Source organism: Notothenia coriiceps, unplaced genomic scaffold, assembly GCF_000735185.1.
Source record: "Notothenia coriiceps isolate Sejong01 unplaced genomic scaffold, NC01 NC01_scaffold00000339, whole genome shotgun sequence".
In the NCBI taxonomy this organism is placed as follows: domain Eukaryota; kingdom Metazoa; phylum Chordata; class Actinopteri; order Perciformes; family Nototheniidae; genus Notothenia; species Notothenia coriiceps.
In genome coordinates, this window is record NW_011333040.1 from 4,364,232 (window position 1) to 4,392,136 (window position 27,905).

Consider the following 27,905-nt stretch of genomic DNA (forward strand, 5'->3'; position numbering starts at 1 on the left):
GGTCCTTCTCGATCGCGAAGGAGGAGCGGTCAACTCCGAGTCCTCCGGATGACTGAATCTCACCTTATCCCTAAAGCGGAGACCCAGCCACCTCTTGCGGAGAAAACCCATCTCGGCCAGGCTGTATCCCGATCTGTTCTTTCGGTCATGGACCCATCCTTCATGACCATGAAGGTGCAGGGTAAGGAAACCGAAAATGAGCGACGGTGAGACAGAGATGCTTTGCTATCTGGCTACAGCTCCCTTTTCGTCACAACGGTGCCGGTAAAGCGACTGCAGTACCGCTCCCCGCTGCTCCCCGATTTCCGACCCATCTCCACGCTGCCCTTGGTTTCCCGCACTGCTGAGAACAAGACCCTGAGATATCTTGAATCTTCCTTCACTTTGGGGTATAGGACTCATATCTTATCGGAGTGGGACAAAGTCCCATCGTTTTCCTTGCTGAGAACATGGCCTCCAGATTTGGGGTGCTGATCTCACCATCCCAGCGCGCAGACCGATGAAGCCAGAACCACATCAGAACCACAGCATCTGCAAAAAGCAGTGGTGCAATCCTCAGTCCACCGAACTGCAGACCCCCTCCCCCACGACTTCGCCTCGAAATCCTATCCATGTATATTACAAACAGGATTGGTGACAAAGCGCAGCCCTGGCGGAGGCCAACCCTCACCGGAAATGGGTCCGACTTACTGCCGAGGACCCGGACACAGCTCTCGCTTTGGGAGTGCAGAGATTGGATGGCCCTGAGTAGAGACCCCCTCACCCCATACTCCTGCAGCACCTCCCACAGTAACTCCCTGGGAACTCGGTCATACGCCTTCTCCAAGTCTACAAAACACATGTAGACCGGATAAGCGTACTCCCAGGCCCCCTACAGGATCCTTTGCGAGAGTAAAAAGCTGATCCGTCGTTCCACGACAAGGACGGAATCCGCATTGTTCCTCCTCAATCTGAGGTTCGGTATATTTGTTTTTATAAAATTTAATTTTGTTTTATAAAATGTAAATTTGTCTCTAGCTTTGTAAAAGTGTTTCGCACTTTGTAATTCTCGTTTGCACTTCTCAGCCACCTTAGTAATGTGTTTAAGCACACTGTAGAAAATATTCTATATATATATATTTTTTCAAACTTAATTGGTGTTACAAGAGGATATTTTGTAGTCAGTCATTGATTAAGGTTCAGGAGGAAAAATCTAAGATGTCTAAGTGGAGTAATCAGAAGACAGGTGTCTCAAGTGAAACAGAGTTGAAGGGTTATTTCAGGAGAGTGCGCCCCCTGCGGCCAGAAGACAAATGTGTGGTTTTAATGCAAGGCCCGCAAACTGAAGCATATACAGTGGCAGTGCCAAGTGAGTAACTTACATATTACTTTCATTCTTGATAAATGCACGGCGTAAAACAGGTTATCTATGATTGTTTTTGCCATTTACGAACTATGGATGGATACAATAGTTTGACAGGGGTGATCTAAATGCGTATCGAAGCGCTACTATTTTGGTTAAGCATCAGTGCGCATGCCCAAAGCCCAGCTGATTACCTGGTGGAACGCTGCAATATGATTAGCTGTTTTAAAAACTGTCTTCAGGTTTTCGTAGTTGATAACTGCGGTCACCATGAACGATGTGGACTATCTTCTGGGCCCCAAAATAAAAAAATCTTTGTTTGTTGTAAGAAAAACTTGAGAACAAACCTCTTGGTGCCCACCTGATGCAGGATAATGTTGTATACCAAACCGCTGGTAAATATGATCAAATGTAACGTATAGACTTTCTACAGGAAAAATGTCAATATGCTAGCTTGTCAGAGAAGCTTTTTTGTAGCTTTAGGTGTGGGTTCTCGAAGGAGATGCTGCTTCAAGAAGACAACCTTTCGGGATTGTTATCTTTCCTTCAGGATTACCAAATATGAAAGCAACAAGACAACACGATCAGGTAAGTAGCCTTATCATGCTGGTTATCACCTGTGTTCACAATGTGGAAATTGTGAAAAAGTGCAATATGTAGCCTAGAATTGTGCATTGTTGGTGTGTATTGTGCAAACAAGTAGTTGTTGACCTTCTATTTTCCACCTCAAAATCAACTTCATACAGATACAGAACATGCAGACAGTTACATACTGCAATACACAATAATTGTAACTTCTGCAGGTATTAGGTGGGCCAGTGCTAAAACAACAGAACACATCCGGGATATCACAGGAATCACAGGTTTAAAGACCTTGCTCATGCATCCATGTATGCCCCCCCTACCACATTATCTATCTCTTATCAGGGAGGATGTGGCTCAGTGGAAGGTGTGCTGGACTTCAAATCAAGGGATAGCAAGTTCGAGTCCCACTGCAGTCAGCACGTCGTTGTGTCCCTGGGCAAGACACTTCACCTCAAATTGCTCCTGTGGGGATTGTCCACAGTACTGAATGTTTGTAAGACGCTTTGGATAAAAGCAAATGACATGTAATGTAATGTTATCATTTGAGGAGAATATTTAAAATGAATATAACAACAAAACAAGGACTGCAATTCAGTTGTCTCATCATGCGTGTTGCAATACTTTGTATACGTTATTTAAGGTTGCATGGATATTCATGCACATTTTTTTTATTTATTTCATATGAGCTCAAAGTTCTTAATTATATTTTTCTGGACATTACCAGCAGTGGAAATAGGTTGAACATATTGTATACAGCGACTTGATCTTGAAGTTTCCAAGTCCTTCACTGACCACTTTCCACCTCTAGGTGGTGCTCAGTATCTTCTTGAAAATTGAGCTGCTCTTCTGTTCATTGGGCACTTATGCCTAACCATATATTTTAAGATGTATCTAAACAAAATGGTAACAAATTAGTAAAAAAGATATACAAACACAAGCTTTATTATTATTATTAAAAAATTACAATATTTTTGATTATTGTCAAAGGGATTAAAAGTATATGGTTCATGCAGTCAATCATGGACATCAGTCACATAATCATGAACCCCTTTTCATTATTGTGTAGTACTGTTACTGTGTGCATTTTATTTTTCTGGAAATGTTATATCTGGTATATAAATTGAATTCTAGAATGGTGGTACGAATATTAATATTTTGTTCTCTCTTTGATATATGAGATACAATCAATTTAAATTTGGCGTGCCTCAATCAAAATACAATGCTTAATTTATGTTTATGGTAGGGACTGGTGGAAGTATTGTTTATTTAAGGTAATAAAGCACACTATTGTACACCTGACGAACAAACACAACGAATGCTCAAAACTCATAAAGGGCAGGTCAGAGGAAGGTATGATGCTCTGATGTCCTGAGAGGAAGGACTGCTGTAAATGGTCATGATCGATATACTTCCATCCAAAGGGCCAAGTCTTTAAACTTGGGGGGTGGGGAGAGGAGATGGGTGGTGCACTTATCTGAGATCAACACATGACACCACTCTCACACGTGAGCCTCGGTTCGTTTACCCATGGAATTAAGTGAATGGGAGTTCAGATGGAGGGTTTTCTAATAACTTTGTGCAGTAAAGTGAGCTCGTTCTGTAAATGTCTGATCCTGTCCGAATCCCAATAAAACAGATCAACCCCCTCCTGTCCCATTAATCCCACACATACACATCTGTCCTGGTCACATGACAGCTATAACCACAGGGAACAATTAAAGATGGATGACATCATCTCAGTGTCTGGGTAAAGTGTCTGTCCCTGAATCCCCTGTGTGAGGAGGGAATTCCCAGGGTGGCCGTGTGTGTGCTTTACTTCATTTACAGCCATGTGACCTGCTGTTGTTATGGGTTTAATAAGCATTGGCTCTGGAAATGGTTTGGAATCAAATTACATTTTTAGCAATTGATTTTCAGACAAATCTCCTACGCAGAGGCCTTGTTCATGTCTTATTCATGTCATATGGTGTCATGATACTAAAAGAGAAAATGCCAGACAAAGATATTGTCCTTTTATTTTGTCACAAAGCTTTTTCACTTGTCTCTGCTGCATCTAAAGATTATTTGTATGCGGTCTACATCTTAGTTAATTATCTTCTTTTTGTTTATGGGTTGTTTCAACATATTTAAAAAAGTACCTCTTCAAAAGAGCATGCAAATAAACTAAATAATGCTCACAACAACACTCAGCATTGTTTGGCCAGGTAGCTCCCCCCTACCATACCAAATCTAACATGTATGCTGCACGTCACCCCCTCTCTCTCCCATTTTCTGTTCTAAGCCAGTCAACAACACTACATGTTTTAACAAGGCATACAAAATAAATCTATGGCATTGCTAAAATGCTAGCTGGTTTGCCATGTTCACCATCTTTGCTTTGTAAGAATGCTAGACACTGGGAATTTTGTTCGTTTGTAAGGAATTTGCTCATATTGGACAAAATCATTGGCTAATCCAAAGCTGAATGGATAAAATATTAAGGGATCATCATAGTTATTACAATTCAAAACCACAAATGTCTGTACCGAATTTCGAAGTTATCCATCTAATAATTGTTGAGATACTTCAGTCTGGACAAAAAATGTTGGACAGACTGCCATCGCCTTCCCAAGAGCTATCTTAAGTTACATTCTGCTGGAAAAATTCAATGCTTACCTTACGTAATCCAGGACATACTGGTAACCTTACATGTGTTTCACAATCACACATATCCAGAAGACCTTCAACAATTCATCAACCCCATATAGACTATTAAATAATGTGCCACTAATGTGATAGAAATATCTGTTATGTTGGCATTAAATGCATTTAATCAGTTATAAAGAATCTCATTATCCACTCACACCTCTTTTCTTTTATCTATGTCATTTAACCTTGAATGTCCTTGTGATTCATCCACTAGCGTGATCATTTTCACTGAAAACAATCAGTCATCAGCTTTGTTTGATGAGCGGTCTATTTTTGCCCTGCAGATCTGTCTTTGGAGGCCAAACCAGGAAGAGGTGATGTCATGATGGCTATCGCTTACAATGCTCCTACAGCCAGCTCCAGATGCACAGACCCCCCCCCTTCTCTCTCCTGAGGTATGACCTCAGCCTGGTCCTACAGAGGCAACATCTGCTTAATGATCCGCTGAGCAGGATGCAGGTTTGATCTGACGCAAGACATTACACTGGAGAGAGGGGGAAATATTCTAGGTTTCATCCAGTGTAGCTTGGTGTTATTAGGTCACAACAAGAATAGTTACAGATCTGTCTCCTTCAGTGGTGGAGAGTAACTAAGTACATTTACTCAAGTATTGTTAATCGTTTTTTTAGATATAATTGTACTTTACATCAGTATTTCCAATTAATGCTACCTAATATTTCTACTCTGCTACATTTCAGAGGCAAATATCATACTTTTTACTCCACTAAAATGATTTTACACTCTAGTATCTTTGAACATGCAGTACTGTACTTCTAAAATACACACTATTTCAGGTATCTAAACTTGATCCACATTGACAAAATACTTAAATGGTCTTATATGTATAAAAAGAAGATAATATAATAACCGTAATATAATACTGTGAACATATTCATTCTGTATAATGAGTACTTTTACTTTTGATTCTTGAAGTACATTTAGCTGATAATACTTCTGTAGTTTCTATTATTCTAAAACAGGTCATTTTGCAGTTTGAGTACTTTCGCTTTTTGAAGTATATTTGACTCGTAATGCAGAATTTTAAGGCCGTATTTGTACTAAATGATCTGAGTACTTTTTCCAACACTGATTTCCTTGTATACAAATGTATAATAATGAATTCACTAAGATTGATGAAAATATTTTTGAGACTAAACTTGCCCATTATTTTTTTCCAAAGCCCTCGAAAAAAACTTTGGCAAGAAGATCCAGTAAAGTACTGAATGTACTGCTTGAAAATGTGACCCTGACATTCTTCAGCGCTGCTGTCAGATGACTCTGACTATCTGCTCAGTCTGATGAGGATCTTTCACAAACATGCTCAAAATTAAACCTTTTCTTAAGCGTGTAAAGCTTGTTTCTTGGCTTAAGTGGTCTCCTAAATGGTGCCATACTCCAACACATAAACGTTATGGTTTGTAGAGAATAAACACACATGATAGATAACATGTTAATTTGTAAGCTTCAAGGTGCTGGCGTGTGTATATTGTTAACTTTAAGACAGAGTCAGGCCAGCTTATTGTATCAGTTGTCTATCTTTAAGCTCAGCTAGGCTAATCAGATACTAGCTGTATCCCAACCATGGACCCGACAAATACAAGTGTTAACAGTAACAGTCGTGTCCAGGGGCGGACTGGGACTAAAGATCAGCCCGGGACTCTCGACCGGCCCACCTCGGTACCGCAAGTAAATACTGCTAGTGAATTGTCACTGGGGGGGGGGGGGGTGCTAGTGACTCATCCAACCGGCCCGCTAAGTCCGACCGGCCCACTTCAGTCCCGATCGTCCCGATGGCCAGTCCGCCACTGGTCTTGTCCTATAACTAGGCAACAAGGCAGTCAAAGTGTATTTACATAAATGTAGACATTTATTTTAAAGTAAAACGGAACGCTTGAAGCTAAATAGTCCTGTTGTAGCCCTGTTGGCCTCCGGTGTAGTACATGTCTTGCTTTCTATCTTTATTGCATACCATCGTTCTCAATTTGCTTTATTAGTCCGTCCATAATAAGAAAAGCGCATCCGAAGCATATTTTAAATGGTTTACGATGTTGATGCATGATCATTTATGTCTGTTTCATTTGTTTTTTTTCAGGCCCATGAAGTGAAAATGACAAAAAAGGGATTTGTCTTGCAGGTCTCAGCAAGCCTTTGCTCAGCAGCTGATGTCAGAAGGATCTTCAAAGGTGTACCATTTCAGGCACAAATTCATTAATCATACAGAAACCCCCTGAACCTGATGCCAATTCTTTTCAGGTGTAAAGCAGTGTACCCCTCGGCTTTTTAGAGTCTCAAAATTCACTCCACTTGTATGTCTTTGTAAAATGAATGAAAACCCACACAAACACTGGTAATACCATCAAATGCAGTAAATCTTATCAGGACCAAAAGACCCTTCCTTGGTGAAGAAATGCTTCAGACAGCGCACCTGTACAGTGAGGGACAGCTGGCCAACATACAGGTGAACTGCCATGTGTCCAACAGCGTCGGCAGTTGGTTGAAGTTCATCGTGTCACCACCCCCTTGAACGAAATGTGCTGCGACTGCTTTGACTGACAGCTGTTTTATCTCGGGTTAACTGTCCCGCCTAACAAGTGACTGTGACAGCTGCTGTCAGACTCTTCCCCTCCCCAAGACTCAAAGACTTCTTCTCAATAAACCAGAAGCAGACCACCCTCCGTACTGAGCCCGGGGAATCTCTCTTGTCGGGGTGAACTGAATTGTATGTGTGTGCATGTGTGAGGGTGGGGGGTTGCAGTCACAGTCCTCAAGGGAGTCTCATTTTACACAGTGGGTTTAGATTGGAATTACAGCATTGTGTAGTGAGAGGACCAGTGATCAAACCTTTAAAATATTTGCAAGACCAATCAATCACGTGTGTTTGAGATGAATTGTGTAAGATAAGATTTCTGCCTATCATGCATGCATCATATCAATGAACTTGTGGCATGTAAATGGACATAGCGAGACCAGAGTGGCAAGCTAGTTGGACTTGAGGGTATTGCCCCCCTCTGATTGGTGCATCCTCTGTCTCTGTGCAATGAAGGTAGAAAAGGAAAACTGAGAGCCCCTGGAGACAGCATTCAAATTTTACCACCCCAGACATTATTTCTAGAAGGACTTGCCAAATGAGCCACCCGTTTGAAATGTGAGCTCGCCTGATGCTCTGCTGCCATGCCTCGCATTGCTGCTGCGAAGAAATTTCGATGGGCCTGCCAAGAGTCCTCGGATGGCAAAATGAATTGCATGTGTGAAGGAGTGTCATCTTAACACTTGTGTCAGTCATCGTTAAGCATTTCTACCCCGTGCTGATTCATGGAAGTCTATGGAATTAATGTTGCAATCAATCCTAACCAGTGAGTCCGCTCTTCCTCCGTCCGGCTGGAGACAGGCAGTGCTCCAAGGTTTCTAAATGGTTCCCGCTTCTTCATGAACCTTGCCCTAATAGAGCCTACTACTAAGTGTTTTAAATGTTAATGTCCTGTTGACACGTTTTGAATGCAACATCTTGACCTTCATAGTTGTTGTCCTGTTGTGCTTTGGGTTGAGGAAACAGATTGAAGAATTTGACTATTTCAGGACCTGGAGTTCTTTTAGACATGTGTCCTTCCATGCCTCATGCATGCCTGTGATTCTGAAACAGACAGTACAACAGAACTAACTGCCAAATAAATATTGATGTGACAGGATGAGAATTTAAATTTGAGGATGACACTTTTTTCCTCAGCTTTGGGAACAGTATGTGTAACGAAGCCAACATTTAAAAAATAAATTACGTTTTTTACAACTCTCATCTCTGAATGTAATACAGCCAAAGGGATGCTGCTGTGACTATTCCTGAGGTTTCTCTTCTTTTCTCTCTTAAAGTAGTCTCTTTTTGTGTGTATGGAGTTTTCCCTGTCTGAATTAAAAGCATTTGCCATCAATGGATGCCTCATATGCAACAGTTTTGCATCAGGACAATGGTTAAAAGGCAACTGATGCGACATTTAAAGCTGATTAGTGTTCCACAAACCTGTTGTTAAAACCATATACTGTAGATAGCAATGTTAACTTCATTATGATCCAATCATGGCTGGTTAGACTTTAACCCCAATGGACTGGATGTGTGGTTTAAACTCTTGCCGTACTAACATTTGTATTTGTATTGTATTTTTTGTTTTGTTTTGTTTGGACCTTTGGATGAGGACAATACACAGATGATGAATACAATTATTCTTCTGGCAAAATTACTTATTTTTAAAGCTCAATCAAGGGGAAATCTGAATTTAAGGTGTGTAAAAAGTAGATTAAAAACACAATTTATTTTGGAAAGGATGATTGCCACAAAGAATCAAAGGATGGCTCAACACACCATGAAATAGGAAACAATCAGCTCTAGCGAAGAGTGGGATAAAAAGGAATAATAAATTCTTTTGATGATATTGGACTGTCAACCTGTTTTTTTGTTTTGTTTTGTTTATGAAATGTTGAAGTGACCAACTGACTGTATTTTATTATTTTCTTTTTTCTGTTTTCTTTTTCTTTTTTTCTTTTTTTTTTGTTTTTGTTTTCTGAGATAAGAATGTCTCTTGTTGTTATTGTAATGTCCATGTTTTTGTGTCTGTAGCCTGTGCAATAAAATAAAATAAAAATAATAAAAACATTTGTATTTGTTCCTGACCAATACAAATGTATACTTTGTTGCATTTGGCCAAGTTCATCTTCATACAGGCTTTTCACAAACACACCAAGAGCTTTAAATGTAAAGTTAAATGAACTGAAGTAACTTGTATATTGTAGTTAAATGCTTAATATCCACCATGGGGATGCATTTAACCGTGTTAATAATTAAAATATACATATTTTTTTGTTTTGTGTTTTCGGTCCAGAACAAGTGGTTGTGATGAAGTCATATTTCAGTCTGAGAGTCATTAAATGTCCCCATGTCTTGTCATGGCTTTAGATTCGCAGGATGCTTTCTGTGTCTCTTTCAGCATCAGGTTACCTAAAGTTGGCTTTAAGTGACGTGTACTACAACCTTTAGAGAGATGAGAGTGAGCTGACACTTCATCAGTGGCTGGAGTCCTGCTGTGTGATGGTTCAATAATAGGGACTGTCATCTAATTGCCTCTACATTCAGTTCTTACCATTACAGTGTAGTCGAGGAATAGTAAATAACAGCCCTATATCTTTGTCTGTTCAGAATATGTATGAAACCATGGTAGTAATATTTATACATTAAATGTTTAATTCTCTTCTCTGCTAGTAACCCTTGTTATAACGTTCTATTATATACATAGTTTGAGGTATTATAATACATTACAATATTGATTTCAATATGTGTTTTTACATTTTGGTTTACTAAATATTGTAGATGAAGGTACATTTAATTCACCATGTATTTTATTGAGTAGTTTAGGATTTGACAATGCAAACATATTTTACAATGTGATTATATGTTATGCATGTTGAATAATCAGTTAAAATTAGCACCACTTTAAACACACTTCAGCAGCGGTAACAATAATTCAAACATAATCATGTGATATAAAACAGATCTCTAGTTTTTAAACTCAGGTTTTTTTCATTTGGCCACAAATGAAATTGAATTTAGCAACAGCAGCTAACTTCAATGCTGAATTGCATGTGATTTGTATTTGTGTAAAAGTACATTTGTATCGTTGCTACCCAGTAATGACCCTTGCAGACAATTAATGATGCACGATTAATGCTTTTACGTTTAGCAGACCTTCTGTAAGAACATGTTGATTATAACGATTATAACACTACATTCTTTAACTTGAGTGAGGTTTTGAGTGCATGATTTAAGTGAAGCATCTGAGTATTTCCTCCACCACTGGGGTGTAGTAAATGTAGTTGATTGTTGTGAGTATTCGAGAGAATCGTTATTCTAAAAAAAAGTTTGTGTAGCCTTCTCTCTATTCCTACTCATAATCATCATCATCGTCCACTCCCTACCTCCCCCTCCTCGCGCTGTTTCCCAGATTTATTCACGTGCAGCTCGCTCCCGCCTCACTCAGACATTCTGTCGCCAGCGCCGTGACGTCACCTACGCCAGGAGCCTCCTCCGCTCAGAACGTTTCCCTCCGCCTGTCTTCAAGATAATCTAGTCCCTCCTCACCGCTGCAACCCTGAACTTGTTTAATAAAACTCGCAACAAACACTGTACTATTCCTGTAAAAATACTCAAGTAGCCATCTGTAGTGACGTGAAATACGTGTCAGTGCTTTTGATATTTTAGATCTCAGGCATTTTACCTGTCTTTTGTCTATAGTATTCTATTTTTATCTATAACCCCTTCAACTTTGTCAACAAAAATGTCTACCTGTTCAAATGATATTCTGATTTATTCTTAAATATGACCCATATTATTTCTGATGCACATATAAATTGTTTTGGGTCTTTTCTGAGGAAATGACACTTCATGTCCTCTGCTGCTGCCCTGGCTAAAGGCTATTTTCATGCATTATCATGAAATATTAATGAGATGGTTTGAAGAACTGTTGGGAGTTTCACCCTTGACATTGCACAATAATCCCTCTACACACCCACCAGTAGAAAAACCTACATCAGGGCTGGACTGGTTGTATGTGTGTATTACTGTTTTGAGGTGAGAAATTGAGATTATGGCATGTGTAAGCATGCTCCTGTGCTTACCCTGCTCATGGACACTTTTGTTCTCCTGACAACTTAAATAGAGCTTATCATATCACAATCAAAGCAAGAGGGGAACTGAGAGGCAGGTTTAACACCGTGCAGTTCAGAAGTTCACGATAAACCACAGAGTTGCCTGTCTATCAGTTAAACTGCTGCAACAGATTACTGGCCAAGTTTGAAGAAGGAGAGCTGTTTTATGTAGTAAAAAGAGAGAAAAGGAATTAATTAGTGCTTCTTCGCGGTTCAAACAATGTCTGAAGTTGCAGTAAAACTTGTGTTTTGAACATATAGTAGTTTTCTCCCATAAACCCCCATTTTAAAATCATTGTTGTTGTGTAGGGGACGTTCAGAAAAAGATGCATAATACATGCAGAAAAGAGCTAAATGAAACAACTTTCCCACATTTTGCATGGATTTTTTGCCTGGAAAAGTAAAGAGATGCTCTTTCTGCCTTCTTCCTCACTCTGCAACAAACAAGCAACATTTTAGCACAACTTGCAACAAACAAACTCTCTCATCTGAAAAGAAGCTCTCTGGTGCTGTGAAGCTCTTAGTTTTAGGCGAGAAAACAGCATTGTTTCTCACAGTTACATAATCACTTTCCACACAGTGAACGAAGATGTTGGATGTGTGAAAAGTAGGTCTTGTTATTGTCGGGGCTGCATCCCCGCGGCGTGATACTGGCGCTCAGCGGAGGGTGAAGCGGCTCCGCGACTGACTGACGCCAGGTCGAGCAGACCCAAGACAGGCAGAGAGAGGAGAACAGGGAGTGAGAGAGCAGAGAAAGAAAAGGTACTGTAAACTTTCTGATTTATTTTCCAACGTGCTAAATGAAAAGTTTCTTTATGTGTATTTCCACGTGTTGTTGTGTGCATGGCTCTGTTTGTAAGGAAGTAGACCCCAACGCTTATCAACACAGTGTGTCACTTGGCAGCTTCAAACTTTTTTTTCCTTCACATTTTTAAACCTCACTCTCAGTCTGGAGCTGCAAATGTAGCCACATTTTCATGAAGGTGTAAACTACTTGTTTTGGCTACGTGATAAAATGATCAAAGTTTGATTACGAACTATAGTAATCTCTTGCAATAATGTAGCTAGACTACTGTATAGTGCAGAAAATTAGTAAGTTTAAATAGGAACATGGCAGAAGGGCTGCATTTGTACACTAAAAGCACCATACGTTGGGGTTAAACTACTCTAAAGCAGGTATTAGTAGAATCACCAGTTATTGTACATGCACACTGTTGTACACAGTGATTATCCATGAGTAAATACAGATAAAACTGCAGTTATTAGACACATGGCATGGGCCTACTTGGTTTATTAACCTACAGGATACGCTATATAATGAATTGCATGGTCTATGAAATGTCAGAACATTTGAAAGATTACCAATTCCAATTATATGAAGGCAAAGCCACACATGTATAGGAGCAAGGAGTGGACTATATAGCATTATCTTCTTGACAAATTACTTCAATTATTAAATAATTTCCTTTATTTCTATACTATATGGTGGTATAAGGATGTTTGGCTTTTTAAACTACAATATGTGAATGATCTGTGTTCACTTTGCGTGACACTTGTTTACTGATGATATTAATGAAAAAGGAAGAATGCAATTGGCCTATATTGCATTTCCTTGTACACAAATCACTCATGATACCCTTTTGCATCTTGCTACTTAAAAATAGTGTTTATCATTTAACTCTCTTTTGGCTGCTGCAGACTTGCTGAGGCAATTTGATTTTATGCACCGGTATGCAGCACAGGACATGTGTCTGGTTTTAGGTATGTCAATATATTTATGAATCTGTGTAAGTGTGTATGTGCAAAGGAAAGGGGGAAAGGAGGGAGAGAGAGAGAGACCTACAGCAGCTAAAGCTAGATCTCCTGACATTATTGAAGATGACATATCAGATTACCCAAAGGACAGGAATTTGTCCTTGTCCGTGATTTACTTCCAATTGTTTTATCATTCCTGCATTCTCAGGGTATGCAGCTTTGAATTTGGTTTGAAAATCAAACAAATGGTGTTTTTATAGGATTAAGATGACATGGTTAGTCTTCTTTAATAAAAGGTCATTGAGAGATGTGATTGTCACATGATTCTATCTGCTTAATATCATTCTTTATACATACAAATCATACCATCATATCTACCTCAATACACCCGTCTATCCATCTATCTATATCTATCTATCTATCCATAGCAAAGGCAACAAAAACCCTACTCAACAACAAGGTGTAAATATAGGTTAGCAGCATTCCTGTATCCAGAGAGTCAGTCACAACAGTAGTGAGTGAAGGAAGTTAAACCCTCCTGAGTGTCTGCCCGGCCGGACAGCATAGCCTGCCATGTGTCGGGGTGAGGTGTCCACCCTAACACAACACTAACCCAACACTGAGTGCCATGCATGGTTGAGATAGCTGCTTGAAACCCCATGTGTTTGCTAGTTATGTCCGCAGTCGTGTGTGGGACGGACTGCTTCGTCTGGGACATAAAGAGTCTCATCCCACATCAGACAGAACAATACTGACCACAGTTTTGGTGTCAGAAGTTTTTGTTTGTTTTTGTTTTACTATAGTAGAAGTGTGATTTGCTAGACTTCTGTCACTTGTTCTAGTTTAATCTTTAGGTCAGGTCAGAGGTGTGTATGTGTTGGTGTTTGTGAGGACAAGTGACCCCAGTGAGTTTAAAGAGCCCCCAGGTCAATGCCATGTCTAGTCACTAAAGGCAACACCTCCCATGGTTATTTCAAGCTTTCTCTGCAACAGTTTTTAAAAGACATGGGGCTGTGGTAAATCAGTATCTACTACTTCAGGCTATTTAGTCTCTCTGCTTTTTAAACCAATGCAAATAGTAATACTTGTGGTCGGGATGGGATGAATGATCAGCCAATATTATTTAGTCCCAAATACTGTACATTTGTACCTTATATTGGCCAATAAATAGCAAGACATGTCAGTATAGGAACTCAAAATGACCTGGGACATTGAAAGTTTGTTTACTAAAGAGCTTGAACAGGTTTGCATTTTAATTTTAATTTTTTTCCTTGATTTTATTTATTTTTGATTTTATTAATCTGTGTGAATCTTTGCTGTCCTGTTTTTTCACGCTTACCCTGTTGCTGCTTTGTACAACTGAATTTCCCCTCGGGGATTACTAAAGGTTCATCTTATCTTATCTTATCTTAAAATGTATTTTTCAACCGTAAAATGTCCATCTCATATTCTGGTCCACAACTCAAACAATGTGAGGGATCTTATAACAAACAATAGGTAAAAATTGCCTTGTTCAGTTTCTTTATGTTTTGTTTTCTGATCATATCCTGGTTTGAATTGTGTCAATTATAAGCTACTATAAATTAGAAAGAATAGTTTTGTAAATGTGCTTTCATTGGGATGCGACTAGCAACTATATTCACTATCAATGAGTCTGCCAATAACTTCTCTGATGTGAAATGTACTCAACAATGTCTTCACATTAGGTCTGAATAACAGTCCAAACCCCAAATATTTTACATTCACAAATATCTAAACCAGATTTGTTCAATGTTTGGCTTCAAGTGATATTAAACTTTGCAACAGCTGCCCCTCTGGAGATGCTTTCAGACGTCATTGCTGCATGGCTATGATTTGTATTTGTGTAAAAGCATATATTGCATCCTTGTAGTGTATCTCTTAACTCAGTAATGACCCTTGAATACACTTAATGGAGAAGTGCTGGGTTAAGAGACCAGATACACGAGGGTCTTCGTCTCTCCCCCTCTAGAAAACAATCACTCTGTCTTATGTCTCTGGGTTCGCCGTCACTCTCACTTTCTTCCACTCTTTCTCTTTCTGAATCATTCCCCCTCCTCTTCCTCTCTCTCCCTTTATCTTCCACTCTCTATTCCTGCACTCCTCTGTTTATAGCCAGTGACTCCATTGAGCGGGGGCTAATGGAGGCCCCATCCAGGACCCTGCTGATAAATAATGTAGCTTCTTTATAATGCTCCGTCCCTGGGGAGGGTCCGGAGAGCATCATTACTGCCTCCTCATCCTACACAGCCCAGGCCTAAATTGATTAACAGACACTGAAGCAGTGCAAAATGATCCATTGTGCTGGTGTAGTGGCGAACAGCTCGCACCAGGTGGGTCAAAGCCCCCGTCTGACAGTGTCGCATGATCCCACTCTGTGCTCCCATTAGCCCTGGATCTCTGTCCGCTGGGCTAACGAGCTACCGCTAACACAATAGAGAGAGCATTGCCTGGACTTAGCTGTAGGGAATGTCAGAGTGGTTTTTATGGAGCTGTTGTGTAAATGTGGTGTGTGTGTTTCAGCTTTTATAGGGAGGAGAGCAGCAGCCAAGGCCACTGCAGGCATCTGTGGGACTCTTCATTGACTCTGTAAGACATGGTGATTAGCCTCAAAGGTTGATGACTACATACAGTTGTTTAATGTAAGTAATACAAGTCAAAAAATGCCTCGCAGTTAATGATGTTAGTTTTCTATCCCTCTGAAACGTCCTCTTTTTTTCTGTTTAATTGTTGATTTAATACATTTGTGCTTTGGGCTGTTTGTCAGACAAAACAAGCAATTGATTTTTGCAACCTTGGGCAAATCATTAAACTGAAAAATTATATTTAGTTGCAGATTATGAGATAATTGTTAGAAGAAATTTAAACCGCTCACCATATCAAAGATTTTTTAAGGGGTTCAAACAGGTCCAATGTTTTTAGGTGGAGAACAACCAAACCAATCAGACATTTGTTGGTGGGATTTAGTTTAATCTCTCAAACTACATGAATGAAAAACTGTGTCAGAAATGGCAACAAGAATCAAAAGATCAACGCAACGGTACATGTTGTTTTTAGTCATTTTAAAGAAATAACTACTTTCATATCAGCCTTGTTCTTTGAACTGGAATGCAAACCAATATCAGACAACATGAACACAATCATGATGCCAAACTAAATGGCAATTTAGTATGATAATACGTTTATGTCATGCAAACATCCTAGTCTATATATAGGTATAGTAGGAACAGGGAGGCACCTTTATATTTTGACTGCCTCACTGGCAACTCTAAACTAGCATTATCCAAAGAACCAACACAAAGCCATATCAGACTCTTCAAATAAACATGTGGTCAGGCCAGCATTCAGATATTTCTCTCTGTCAGGGATGAAAAGATCTGAGAGATACCGTCTCCAGCTGCAGCAGAATGACAACAGACGGTCGGGAAGCCTGCTCCAGATGCTTGAAACGTCTTGCATCTGAAATTGATTAACAGTCGTCTTCCCGCAACTAGTTCTGAACTTGTGCCGATAGTGCTGGATGTTACTGAGAGGCCATCAAAGCTCTGCGGCTGGAAGTGGATCCAAAAGACTCACTGTGTGTCTGGATGGTGACCGTGGTACAGAGATGATGTTGCAGTTAGTTATTCTCTTCTGAACTTGATGTATGGTTGTGCTCAGCACTCAGAGTTCAAGTAGGTATTTTGCTTTGCGTGAGGATGTGTTGAGTCAGTTCTGCGTCAGACGAGGTCACAAAGTACTATCAGCTTTTGAACATTTGGAAAATATTTAATGATATTATACATAAAATAATAAACGCGGAACAAGGGGAGTGCAGTCTTGACATTTGAGATGTTCTTGGGTATTTAACTCCAAAACTTTATTAGCACCTTCAGTAATGTGTGCATAGCGGTCAAATATCAAAAGTAGGTATTCGATGTCTGGTTGAATATAATACTTAAAAACATTTTTATCAAATATTCAGTTGACAGGACAATCAACCTTGTTTGATAATTGAAGTTTTTCAAGATAAGATGTTAATATTTGATGTTTCAAATATCAGGGTTTAAAAACGTCTGGTGTTTTTGTTCAGACAACTTTCAACTTGTAGAAAAACCTGTTTCTATTCTTTAAAGTAAGGCATCTAAATAAAATGGATTACGTGCCCTGACAACAAGAATTGTTTGTTTTTTAAGTTCGTAGTAATATCTCTGCAATAGAGCTATTTTAATGACTAAACAGGCGGGAACAGAGGCAACACCCATTACATTTCTCTCTGACCCATCCTCCTCCAGTTGTAACAATCAGGAAACTGGTGAGAGAGAGCGAGAAAGGAAGTCAGGGGTGGTGAGTTGGGGAAACTGCCTTTTTCTCTCCCACCCTGCACCTGTGAAAAAACCTGCTGCTCTCAGCAAGAGGAAGTGATGTCACTGCAGTGTGAGCGATGACAGATATAACACAGAATGATACAGCCTGTTTCCTGTCTCTATGATGGTGGAGAGTTGTTATTTTTGGATGCTAGCAATTCATGATATCATAGTGAAAATGATTTCAGTGTGGAGATATGTTGTCCCTTGATCTCACACACACACACAAACGCACACACTCCAGTTTCCTCTCCCTTGTATGTAAGTAGTAGCGTAACTTATGATTAGCCAGCGTGACTCTAAAGCTAAGCTAAGTATAGGTACAACTTGCTGCTTTCCCATCAGTGGGGTTGGCAATAGTAAGAGCACAACACACACTACACACAAACACACCCACGTTGTAAACAGCACCTGTTCTCATCAAACTACCCTCCCCGTTGGTCAGCATGATGTAGCCTACACATGCAGTAGCTGACAAAGATAGAAATCGCTATTCATCCCATAATCTGAAGGGCCAAGAATAACGACAGGGCAGTCTTAATGATGTATTTGTTCCTGCGTGTAGGAAATCCAATATACTGCAGGCTTTACTGTCAGGGAGTGATGCATCCCCACCCGTGAGTCAGTGCAGATAAAAGGTGGAGGATTTCGGACAAGCTCTTTATTTGATTCTAGGAGGAGTGCATCTGAGCATTTGTGCAGAGCCAAACCATAACTATGTTTCTATCTTCCCTAATTGTATTTAGAAAGAGAACTTGAAAAGAACTGGGAGAGCTTCTGTTTTCCCATTTAAAAGCTTGAATGCGCGTTATGTCCTGGCTACAAAATTGCTCCTGTGGGACCCGGGTGAATGGGCACATTTATCCTGGGGTCCACGTGCATTGCCAGATTGCTGCCCAGTGTTTGTGGGTTGGTGGCGTTCAAGCTTTGTAGGACATTTTTCTCAGCAGGCGACTCTGAAAGTATGGATACAAATATTGCATAAATAACCAAATTAAAGACAGCAACTAGGGCTTTTGAAATGTGTGGGTAGTATTTTAACTGAGTATCCGACGTTGCCTCACACTGATAACTCCTTTAAGATGATTGACTAAATATGATTTGTACTCTAAAAGGAAAATTGAATAATTCATTATCAGCATTATTACCATTACTTGCCGCTGATGCTAAAGCTGAAATAGTAAATCAATGCTAAACAAATTATTCGGCTGCCATACTGTATAGTTACTGTAACTGAAATAAATGTTGAAGAAAAACAGCGTGGCAGATTGAACCTACATTTAACAGTGTACATGTCTGCAAAGTGACTTAGGGGTTAAACCTGCGGGCTAAATTCCTACAGGTTGTGTATGCTACATATGAAGTCATTTACAGTAAATTACATTAGAGAGAGCGGTGGTAATGTGACAAGCCATACGCACAGGAAGCTATCCGGAGAATGCCTGATTGGGGCGGACGTTCACGGGAGGCTGTCCGTCATGACTCTTCTGCCAGTTTCCCAGAAGCCATGATGGACTGGGCCATTATTGCTATAATGGTGACATGATCTCCTTATGAAGTGTTGTCCAGGCAGTCTTCTGGTGAGCCGTCAGTGCTGCTCGGGGGCAAAAGGGGGAGAGGTTTATATTCACCAGGTTGCTAGAACTTTGTGAGAGAAAGGACACAGTTAGCAGGACTGATCTGCAGACATGTTTGAAATCTCTGAAAGAAAGGACATTTTACTCATAAATGCTAACCTAACTCTCCTTTTCTTACAGTAAGTGACTATCAAGAGGATCTGATCCTACATCTTGGAATCTGAGGATTACCTGAAACTCCAAAAGGAAGATATTTTCATCCTCTAATACTGGACTTTCCCCAACCGCTGCTCACACTTTTTTTGGGCAGAAAGGAGAGGGGAGGAGGACGGCTCGTCCATCATGAACGTCACCTCGCTCTTCTCCTTCACCAGCCCGGCGGTCAAACGGCTGCTGGGTTGGAAGCAGGGAGACGAGGAAGAGAAATGGGCGGAAAAGGCCGTGGATGCTCTGGTTAAGAAACTGAAAAAGAAGAAGGGAGCCATGGAGGAGCTGGAGAGGGCTCTCAGCTGCCCGGGTCAGGTCAGTAACTGTGTGACCATCCCCCGCTCTCTGGACGGGCGGCTGCAGGTGTCCCACCGGAAAGGTCTGCCGCACGTCATTTACTGTCGGGTGTGGCGCTGGCCCGACCTGCAGTCCCACCACGAGCTGAAGGCCCTGGAGTGCTGCGAGTTCCCCTTCGGCGCCAAACAGAAGGACGTGTGTATCAACCCCTACCACTACAAACGAGTGGACAGTCCAGGTGAGTGATAAGGACCTGAAATCGTTTTTTTATGGATGCACTGCGACTATCAGGACCAATACTGACCTTATTAAGTGAATAAATATTGTTGGGGCTGACACACATTGTCAGTGGTTTTTATAAAACAAGAAATTAGTTATATTAATTCTGTCACCGCAATCCTTTTATTAGGTGGAATAAGAATGACTCAGATTTTAATTTAGTTGATTGGTAGACAAAAAGATTGAGGATAGACCCAGAGAATAAAAATAAACTTGATAGAAATTATTTCTAAATTGATGTTAAGAAATCTGGCCTAGTGGTTACAGCACCCCATTGACTGTGATCACAACATCCCCATTTTTACTTTTCCTAAAAAGAGGGCAACACATTTTATTTAATAGAATTTCAGGAACTTCTTTAGCAGTTTTCTAAGTTTGTAAATGATTACTCCTACCCAGAACTTTGTCTCCTTTCATTTTCTTGAAATTACTTACTGTATGCAGATCTCTCTTCTTACTGCCTCTCTTATCATTTTTTCAAAAAGGTTTTTTATCTGGTCAAAATTACAAGAGAACACACCACCCTCCTTTTATTTATCAAACTGTAAGACTGACTACAGAATTTCCGCCTCATTAAGAGATTATAACAAATCAAAGATTAAGAGATTTAAAAACTATCAAATGGGTTAAAATAATAAAATACCTAAAAAGGCATTATTTAACTATGTTGGGAAGGATTTCTAGAAACAGTCCAGACACTTGGGGCCTCCCTTCACTGCAAAGGTAGTGTAGAACCAAGACAAATCAAACAGTATTTGGCCTCTTACTAAACTAATAAGGGTCAGCTGACAAGATAGAAACAGCTGTGTGCAGGATGCTAAGTGTGTTAGGGGCCAAGTGTGTGTGTTAGTTCATGTGTGTGTGCAGCAGGAATTTCCATCTGGGGGAGAATGAGGGCTTTGTTTTGGGCATGCTCTGTGCTGTTCGCCTTTTTGTAATAGTTATGCACACATGGAGACACACACACACACACACACACACACACACACACACACACACACACACACACACACACACACTCTTGCTCGCGGGTTACAAAAAACAGGATACACACGTGAACACACACACATGACTACACACAGTTTCTCTGAGGATAGCTGGAACAGGAAGCCTCTCACTCACAAACACAATTGCAGGAAAGAGTTGCACACTTTTTGTTTTGGCAGCGGGTGTAGGACGGAGGGCTAAGGTGATTAAAGCCCACAGCACCTGTCTGTCCACACCCTCCCCCCCTCCTCTCTCCCCTAACAACACCCGTCTACACACAAATCCTGTCAATCTCCCTTCACTATTCCACCAAACACCTGCTTCACAATATAACCTTTGATATAAACTGCTACATTGATGCATTGGCGCCCTGCAGCAAACATGGGCTACCTGCAGAATTACTGACAGCAGCGTGGGCCCGTCTAGTATTTCAGCACCAGCTTTATTTATCTGCACAGGTATTTATAGACGCAAGTGGAGCATATCTCTGTGGATTGTATGTACCGCACCTGAATAGCCCTCACATCAGCCAGGATAGTTTCTCCAAGTGATGAATTACTCAAGAATGGCTAGACTCAAAATGTGTTTTCAGAGAGTCTAGTCCAAATACTGCTGGCAAACCCCAACAGGCTGGAAGCTGACATTTGGAAAAATGCAGGGACATCTGCAACAAGAATCTAGACATAAAGAGAGTGCCAGAACAATATTTCATTATTATGTTGGAGTTAAATAACTTTCTTTTTCAGTTTGTGTGAATAGATTTCACATGTCTGAGACACAAGCCTAAGGTCAAACTATACATTACACTACAAAGTTATTTTTTATGGATTTGATGGTAATCTTGGGTTATTTTTATAGTGTTAATCTACTTTTATATCATGATATTGATATATGTTGTGATATAAAAACAATCTATGAATGAACTAAAATAATTAAGGTGGATAAAATAAAGAGAGATGCATCAAAGCACTTCCTGTTTTAACCGTTGTTATGTCTTCCTCAGTGCTGCCCCCTGTGTTGGTACCGAGGAACAGCGAGTTCAACGCCAAGCATACAATGCTGCCTCGCTTCCGCAACCCTCTACAACAGAATGAGCCGCACATGCCGCAGAATGCCACCTTCCCAGAATCCTTTACTCAGGTCAACACAATGCCCGCCACTTTTCCCACCTCGCCGGTAAACAGCTACCCGAGCTCGCCAGGAAGCGGCAGCAGCAGCGCCACCTTCCCTCATTCGCCATCCAGCACGGACCCCGGGAGTCCCTTCCAGATGCCAGGTGAGATCCACGGTGAACATGTCTTCAACTTTTATTTGTTTTCCCCCGTACTGAACAACAACAACTCACTTCCCTGTCCTTTGTGTTTTCCTCCTTCCTGATGCAGACACCCCTCCTCCTGCCTACATGCCCCCAGAGGAGCAGATGACGCAGGATATCCCCCAGCCGATGGACACCACCCTCCTGGCTCCAACATTGCCCATAGAGAGTAACAACCGGCCAGGTAACCATAGCAATTACTACAGTATATCAAACAAGCACACATCTAACCTTGAATTCCCGCTGATATCATCCACATAAAGTTGTCTGCACCTGCTCGCCTTGATCTGCAGGTGCATGGATTTCTGGGAAGTCTAGTTATTTTTAAAGTTGTTTTATTTTTCCTGTGGTCAACCTCCAGATTAAAAAAACAAAAGCCTCAGCTGAGTTGGTCGGCCATATCCGATAAGATCTGCGTGTGGAGAGGATCTGCCAGTTTACAGCGAGCCTCTGTCTGTGGGTTCTAGCTCAAAGCCTCAGCAAATTAAGCCTGGCCTCAGAGCCAGGTTTTATGAGGTCTATAAAAGCTTATAGTGTGTCTTCTCTGCTGGTGGTAATGACTTGAAACTCGTTAACGATAAGATCACTAATTACCCCCATCTTCAGATCTGAAATGTGGTGCGATAATTGCTGCTATCTCCATTCTGTGGTTTTGGTTTTATTGTACTAGAGACACATCTGAACCTGGCATTCACAAATACGTAATGACTGTACAGTATAATGGACATGTTTAGACTCCACAGCTTTGTGATTGAAAGGGTAATTCCATTCGTTTCTTACTGATAACGTTTTTTTGCCCCAATGTGAGTCATTCAAAGCAGTTCCTAACGTTTTTATTTTGTATTTAAACCCTCTGCAGTATTAGTTGTTTCTAATGTGTATAATTTATTATGTTCTTGGAGAGTTGACAGTAGCTGCACTTGTAGTTTTGCTGAGCATGAAGGTCTCACAAGTACAGATAACCTGTGTGACTGTGAATTTGAGATAAAACAAAGGATCAGATTGAGCTCAAAATAATCCTCCATCAACCCGACACAGATCTTTGAGATTAAAATAAACCCCTACATCAGATAAGCAGAGGAAAACATTCCATTGTAGTCTTACTTTTCAGTTTACAGACTGACTTCCTTGTACAACTCTTACCCAATACATAATATAGTTAATGTGAACTGAGGTAACATTAGGAAAAGTAGATAATTAGTCACATATTAGATTATTTGGATCAGTGGCTCCAAGCCTTTTTTGTCTGTAACTCCTTTATACAAAGCAATGTCAACTTGCGTCCCCTTATCACAACAGGCATATCTAATGAGTTGTAAGCGATGCCATCAAAGAAGGATTTTCTCTTCTCCAAATTATTTCTAGAGCATGAACTTATTGCAGGCTGGTATAAATTGGCTTGTATAAAACATGTCTGACTGTTGTACTTGTTCCTGTCACACTTGGGTGTAGCGCATTCCTACATTTCAACACCAAAACTTTAAAAAACAAAATGTTTCTTCCGTGGTTACATTTTGTCTGCACTAACACACCATGCAGGTGTTTGCAGTTAAATTATTCTCACCTCATGTTGGAATAGCAGCTGGACTTTGGTCTGAACTCTAGTTTTCCACACCTGACCATCAAAATATTTGTGCTTTTTTATGATCATGCACTCAGGGCCCAAACATTCTGCCCACACATGGAGATAGCAGCAGCAGCAGCAGCAGCAGCAGCAGCAGCGGGAAAGAGCTGTTGAAATGTTTTCTGAAGTGGGAGTTTGGGGAGTTTTTTTAATTCTTTTGCACAAGCTGCATCCTGTACAGCGGAGAGGGTTTCTATTGTTGGCCAGCTCCGGGAAAGGGACAGACAAAACACACCTGCTAGCCAGTGCCACGCTACAGGGGAGGTTTGGGAGAAGTATGTGCTTAGATAAACATGATTTATTCCTCTCTCTCAGATAGGGAGGGGCCAGCTGGCACTGGCTCAGAGAGCATGGCCAGGCACCTTCTATTGACAGTTTTTCTGCTCAATAAAGCTGGCACACAGACAGTGGGCATTTAGGATGCGTCCATATTGATTTTGGTCCGCATAAATGTACTCAACTGTAGCCGGTGGGTCCTATATGTTTATTCAAATCATTATTATGGGCTTTGGGGGATAATTTGCATGAAACAATTGTGCAGATGAGTAAGATTCATAGCTGGCATCAGTGGCTCCTGGCATCCGGAGTCTGCTCAGAGGAATCTTAAATGTGCATATAATGTGTCTGGGTCCATCTCTGTGTGTACAGTGTACTCAGCTCAGTCCTGTGACCTGTTAATGTGTTTCCTGCGCAGATGTGCAGCCGGTGGCCTACGAGGAGCCCAAGCACTGGTGCTCTATTGTTTACTACGAGCTCAACAATCGTGTCGGAGAGGCCTTCCAGGCGTCCTCCACCAGCGTGCTCGTGGACGGCTTCACAGATCCCTCCAACAACCGCAACCGCTTCTGCCTCGGCCTGCTCTCAAACGTCAACCGTAACTCCACCATCGAGAACACCCGGCGGCACATCGGCAAAGGTGCAGTACGGACACAACCATTTAGCGAATGACTGTCAGCAGCCAAGGCTAAATCAATTCACTTTGTCAATAGGAACAATAACAACAGATTGAGTCAACATGTGTGTGTGTATTGATTGTAAATGGCCACACTGATGTTTGGGGGCCTTTGTTTTTTGCTGATGAAAGTGACCAACACTAATTCTCCTTGTTTCCTCTCAGGTGTCCATCTGTATTATGTCGGAGGGGAGGTGTACGCTGAGTGTCTGAGTGACAGCAGTATCTTCGTCCAGAGTCGTAACTGTAACTATCACCACGGCTTCCATCCCACAACCGTGTGTAAGATTCCCAGCGGCTGCAGCCTGAAAATCTTCAACAACCAGGAGTTTGCTGAGCTGCTGGCCCAATCCGTCAACCACGGCTTCGAGGCCGTCTACGAGCTCACCAAGATGTGTACCATCCGCATGAGCTTCGTTAAGGTAGGCTTTTTTAATTAAAAGTATGACATTTGTTGACTGGATGATGTTAATCTTTACCTCCCTGTATTTAAAAAAAACAATTTGAGCCAACTGACTTGGTCCATTGTTAGTTTTTTTATTAAAAAAAAGAAGAAATATGGGAAAATATAAACATGTATTTTGACTATCAAATAAAACTTAATTTGGAATAAAAAAATCACCAACCCTTTTTGCTAGTATTATATTTTTTATGCACAATGTACTTCCTGTACTTCCTATTAATTTATGCACCCCAAATGTGCTGGTTGTAAGTTGACGCCTTTCTCTGCAAAGTGCAATTAACAGTATCTTCGGGCAGCAACAACTTTTGGATGTTTGGTGACATTATATAAGGCTAAAACTGTTTAAAAAACAGTTTTCTCCATGTTTAGAGGTCTACGTTCATCCTCAGTAAAAAAATCTGTAAAATGAATACATTCAGATACTGCAAAACTGTTTTCCTGAATTTGCTACAAATATCTACAGTAACAGTGGAAATCTTGATAGAAAATTAAATCTTTATATGGACTCAAGCGGAGCTCAACATTAAGTAGGGTCTCTCTGGTAGCTCACCTTTAGAGCAGATGCTCCATGTACTAAGGCTGAGTCCTGACCACGGCCCTTTGCAACATGTCCTCCCCTTTCTCTCCCAGTTTCCTGTCCATCCGAGAGAAAATAAAAAAACAAGACTTAAACAAGACATATACAAGTACAGCAGGATGTAGCAATATCCTGTGGCATAATTCAAAAATGTTTTGTCTTTATGTGTTCCAGGGCTGGGGAGCAGAGTACCACCGTCAGGATGTGACCAGCACACCCTGCTGGATTGAGATTCACCTGCACGGCCCCCTGCAGTGGTTGGATAAGGTGCTAACCCAGATGGGCTCCCCCCACAACCCCATATCCTCCGTCTCCTAGGCTTCGCTGTCCTCAGCCTCGTGGCTGTCCATACCCCAGCATTTTAGTCTAAGTAGCAAGAATAGCTTCCCAGATTGGCTTGTGGTTTAGCAAGTCTGCCTTTTCCCATAACTGATGGAGGTTTTGACTGAAACACAAGCTGATCTGGGACCAGTGGGGCTGGGCGTTTTTGTTAAATGGGTCGGTTTGTTCTCTACTTGAAGGATGTTTGAATTGGGCACATTTACAGTCTGGGAGAGGCGTAAGCAAAGTGAGCGTGATGCAACTGGAAGATACTTGATCTTTGTGACCAACTGTAATAATTAGACCATCACACTCATCATGACGCAAGTATCCTCCCTGATCTTGCTCCAACAATGTCTCTTATTCATTGTTCTATTGCTAGTTTTCATCTAAATATCAAGATAAATGTGTAGTTACAATAATAATGGGACATTCCAGGTCACCAAATTGCAGCTGGCGGATGTTTACTGCCCGACTGCAACGAGGTTGACATGAAATGTTCTGTAAATGTTAGCAGGGAGTTGGACTGAACATTTTTAATCATCTCCAGATACTTAAACAAGTATGCTGTTTTCCTCAAAATGTTTTTTTAGGTTAACAAATTAAAGCATTACAACGTTTTTATAGAAATAGAATCACATATCGCCATGAAAAAACAACAGGGCAAAACTAAGGGGAGTTTGAGAGTTACGACAGGGGTTTAGTGTGGGGCATGGCACTAAAAGGGCATTTCAGACGACTCATGAAAAAAATATTAATGTTTAAATGTTGCTCATCTTGCATTGAATGAGTTTTATGGAAAAAAAGAATAGTGTTTAGATATATTCACTATTAGAATATGTGCTGTGCAGTCTGGTTTTGCAAAGCATAGTTTGGTTAGTGTAGTTTCACACATTTAAGACTGGTAGCTTAACACCACAAGAAGCAGAGGCAAGTGCAGTTTAGTTTGTCCTTCGCTGTAAACTCTGCAGCAAAATCAAATGTGTCAAATACAGAGTGACATTGAGGACATAAATATTTCAGCAACTGTGTCGTTCTCTTATTACATTGACTGAGCAAAACGTTTTAAATGACTGCTATGGGAAAATGTTGAGCATTCAAATTGTAATTGTTGACTGAAAAAAGGTTACTGATGTCCCAATATTAATTATTTTTGTTTTTATAAAATGCAGATGTTGCCATTCGATTATTTTATGCAATCCTCTTTGCTATTAAACTGTATTACTCTTTACATTCTTTTTGTATTTTTCTGAACATGTTTTTTTTGTTTTGGTTTGTCTGCACTTTCACACATTGCCTCTTTGTTTTGTTTTAGTTTCTTTCTCCTTCTTTCTGTTTTTGCTCAGTAAAACTCCCAGAAAAGCAGTTTTATTCCATGAATATCAAGCCTCTACTGGAAGATTCAATAAATTTGTTTCATTACTTGCAGTATCTCAGACTCTTTTGTGTGTGTGTGTGTGTGTGTGTGTGTGTGTGTGTGTGTGTGTGTGTGTGTGTGTGTGTGTGTGTGTGTGTGTGTGTGTGTGTGTGTGTGTGTGTGTGTGCCTGTGCGTTTAATTACAGGCCACCCATGATAGGAAAATATGCAATATGGTATTGTCGGGTCTTTAAAAAACATCAACCACTTTTTGAGTGTGTGTGTGCGTGCGTGCATGAATGTAGACCTCCAATTAGGGAGGTGCAACAATTAAAAGTGTAGCCAACTGCACTAATATGAAGCAGGATTTCATTTTCTATTAACTTGCTGGAAAATACATGTGGGTTTTCTTTTGTTTTATAGGACACATTGTGACAGTAGTGGAACAGTTATAACAATCTTCCATGAAACTCCCTTGGAAATCACTTATTCAAGCGTGTGTGTGTGTGTGTGTGTGTGTGTGTGTGT

General features: G+C 40.6%; 2 protein-coding genes across 3 annotated transcripts in view; both read left to right on the forward strand.

Annotated features, from left to right (window-relative positions):
* hfm1 (helicase for meiosis 1) overlaps positions 1 to 27,905 on the forward strand; it is a 149,439-nt gene that overhangs the window by 106,434 nt on the left and 15,100 nt on the right. The window lies entirely within an intron of this gene.
* On the forward strand, positions 11,981 to 27,442 carry smad1 (SMAD family member 1). Of its 2 annotated transcripts, XM_010768473.1 has the most exons (8): positions 11,981 to 12,064; positions 15,599 to 15,717; positions 19,179 to 19,740; positions 21,772 to 22,044; positions 22,151 to 22,267; positions 24,402 to 24,623; positions 24,825 to 25,081; positions 25,874 to 27,442. In XM_010768473.1, the coding sequence occupies exons 3-8, from the start codon at positions 19,341 to 19,343 to the stop codon at positions 26,015 to 26,017; spliced, it is 1,413 nt and encodes a 470-aa protein (XP_010766775.1). In that variant the 5' UTR covers positions 11,981 to 12,064; positions 15,599 to 15,717; positions 19,179 to 19,340; the 3' UTR covers positions 26,018 to 27,442. The 2 variants fall into 2 exon arrangements, with proteins under 2 accessions (XP_010766775.1, XP_010766779.1); XM_010768477.1 differs by lacking the exon at positions 15,599 to 15,717 and having other exon boundaries at positions 11,987 to 12,064.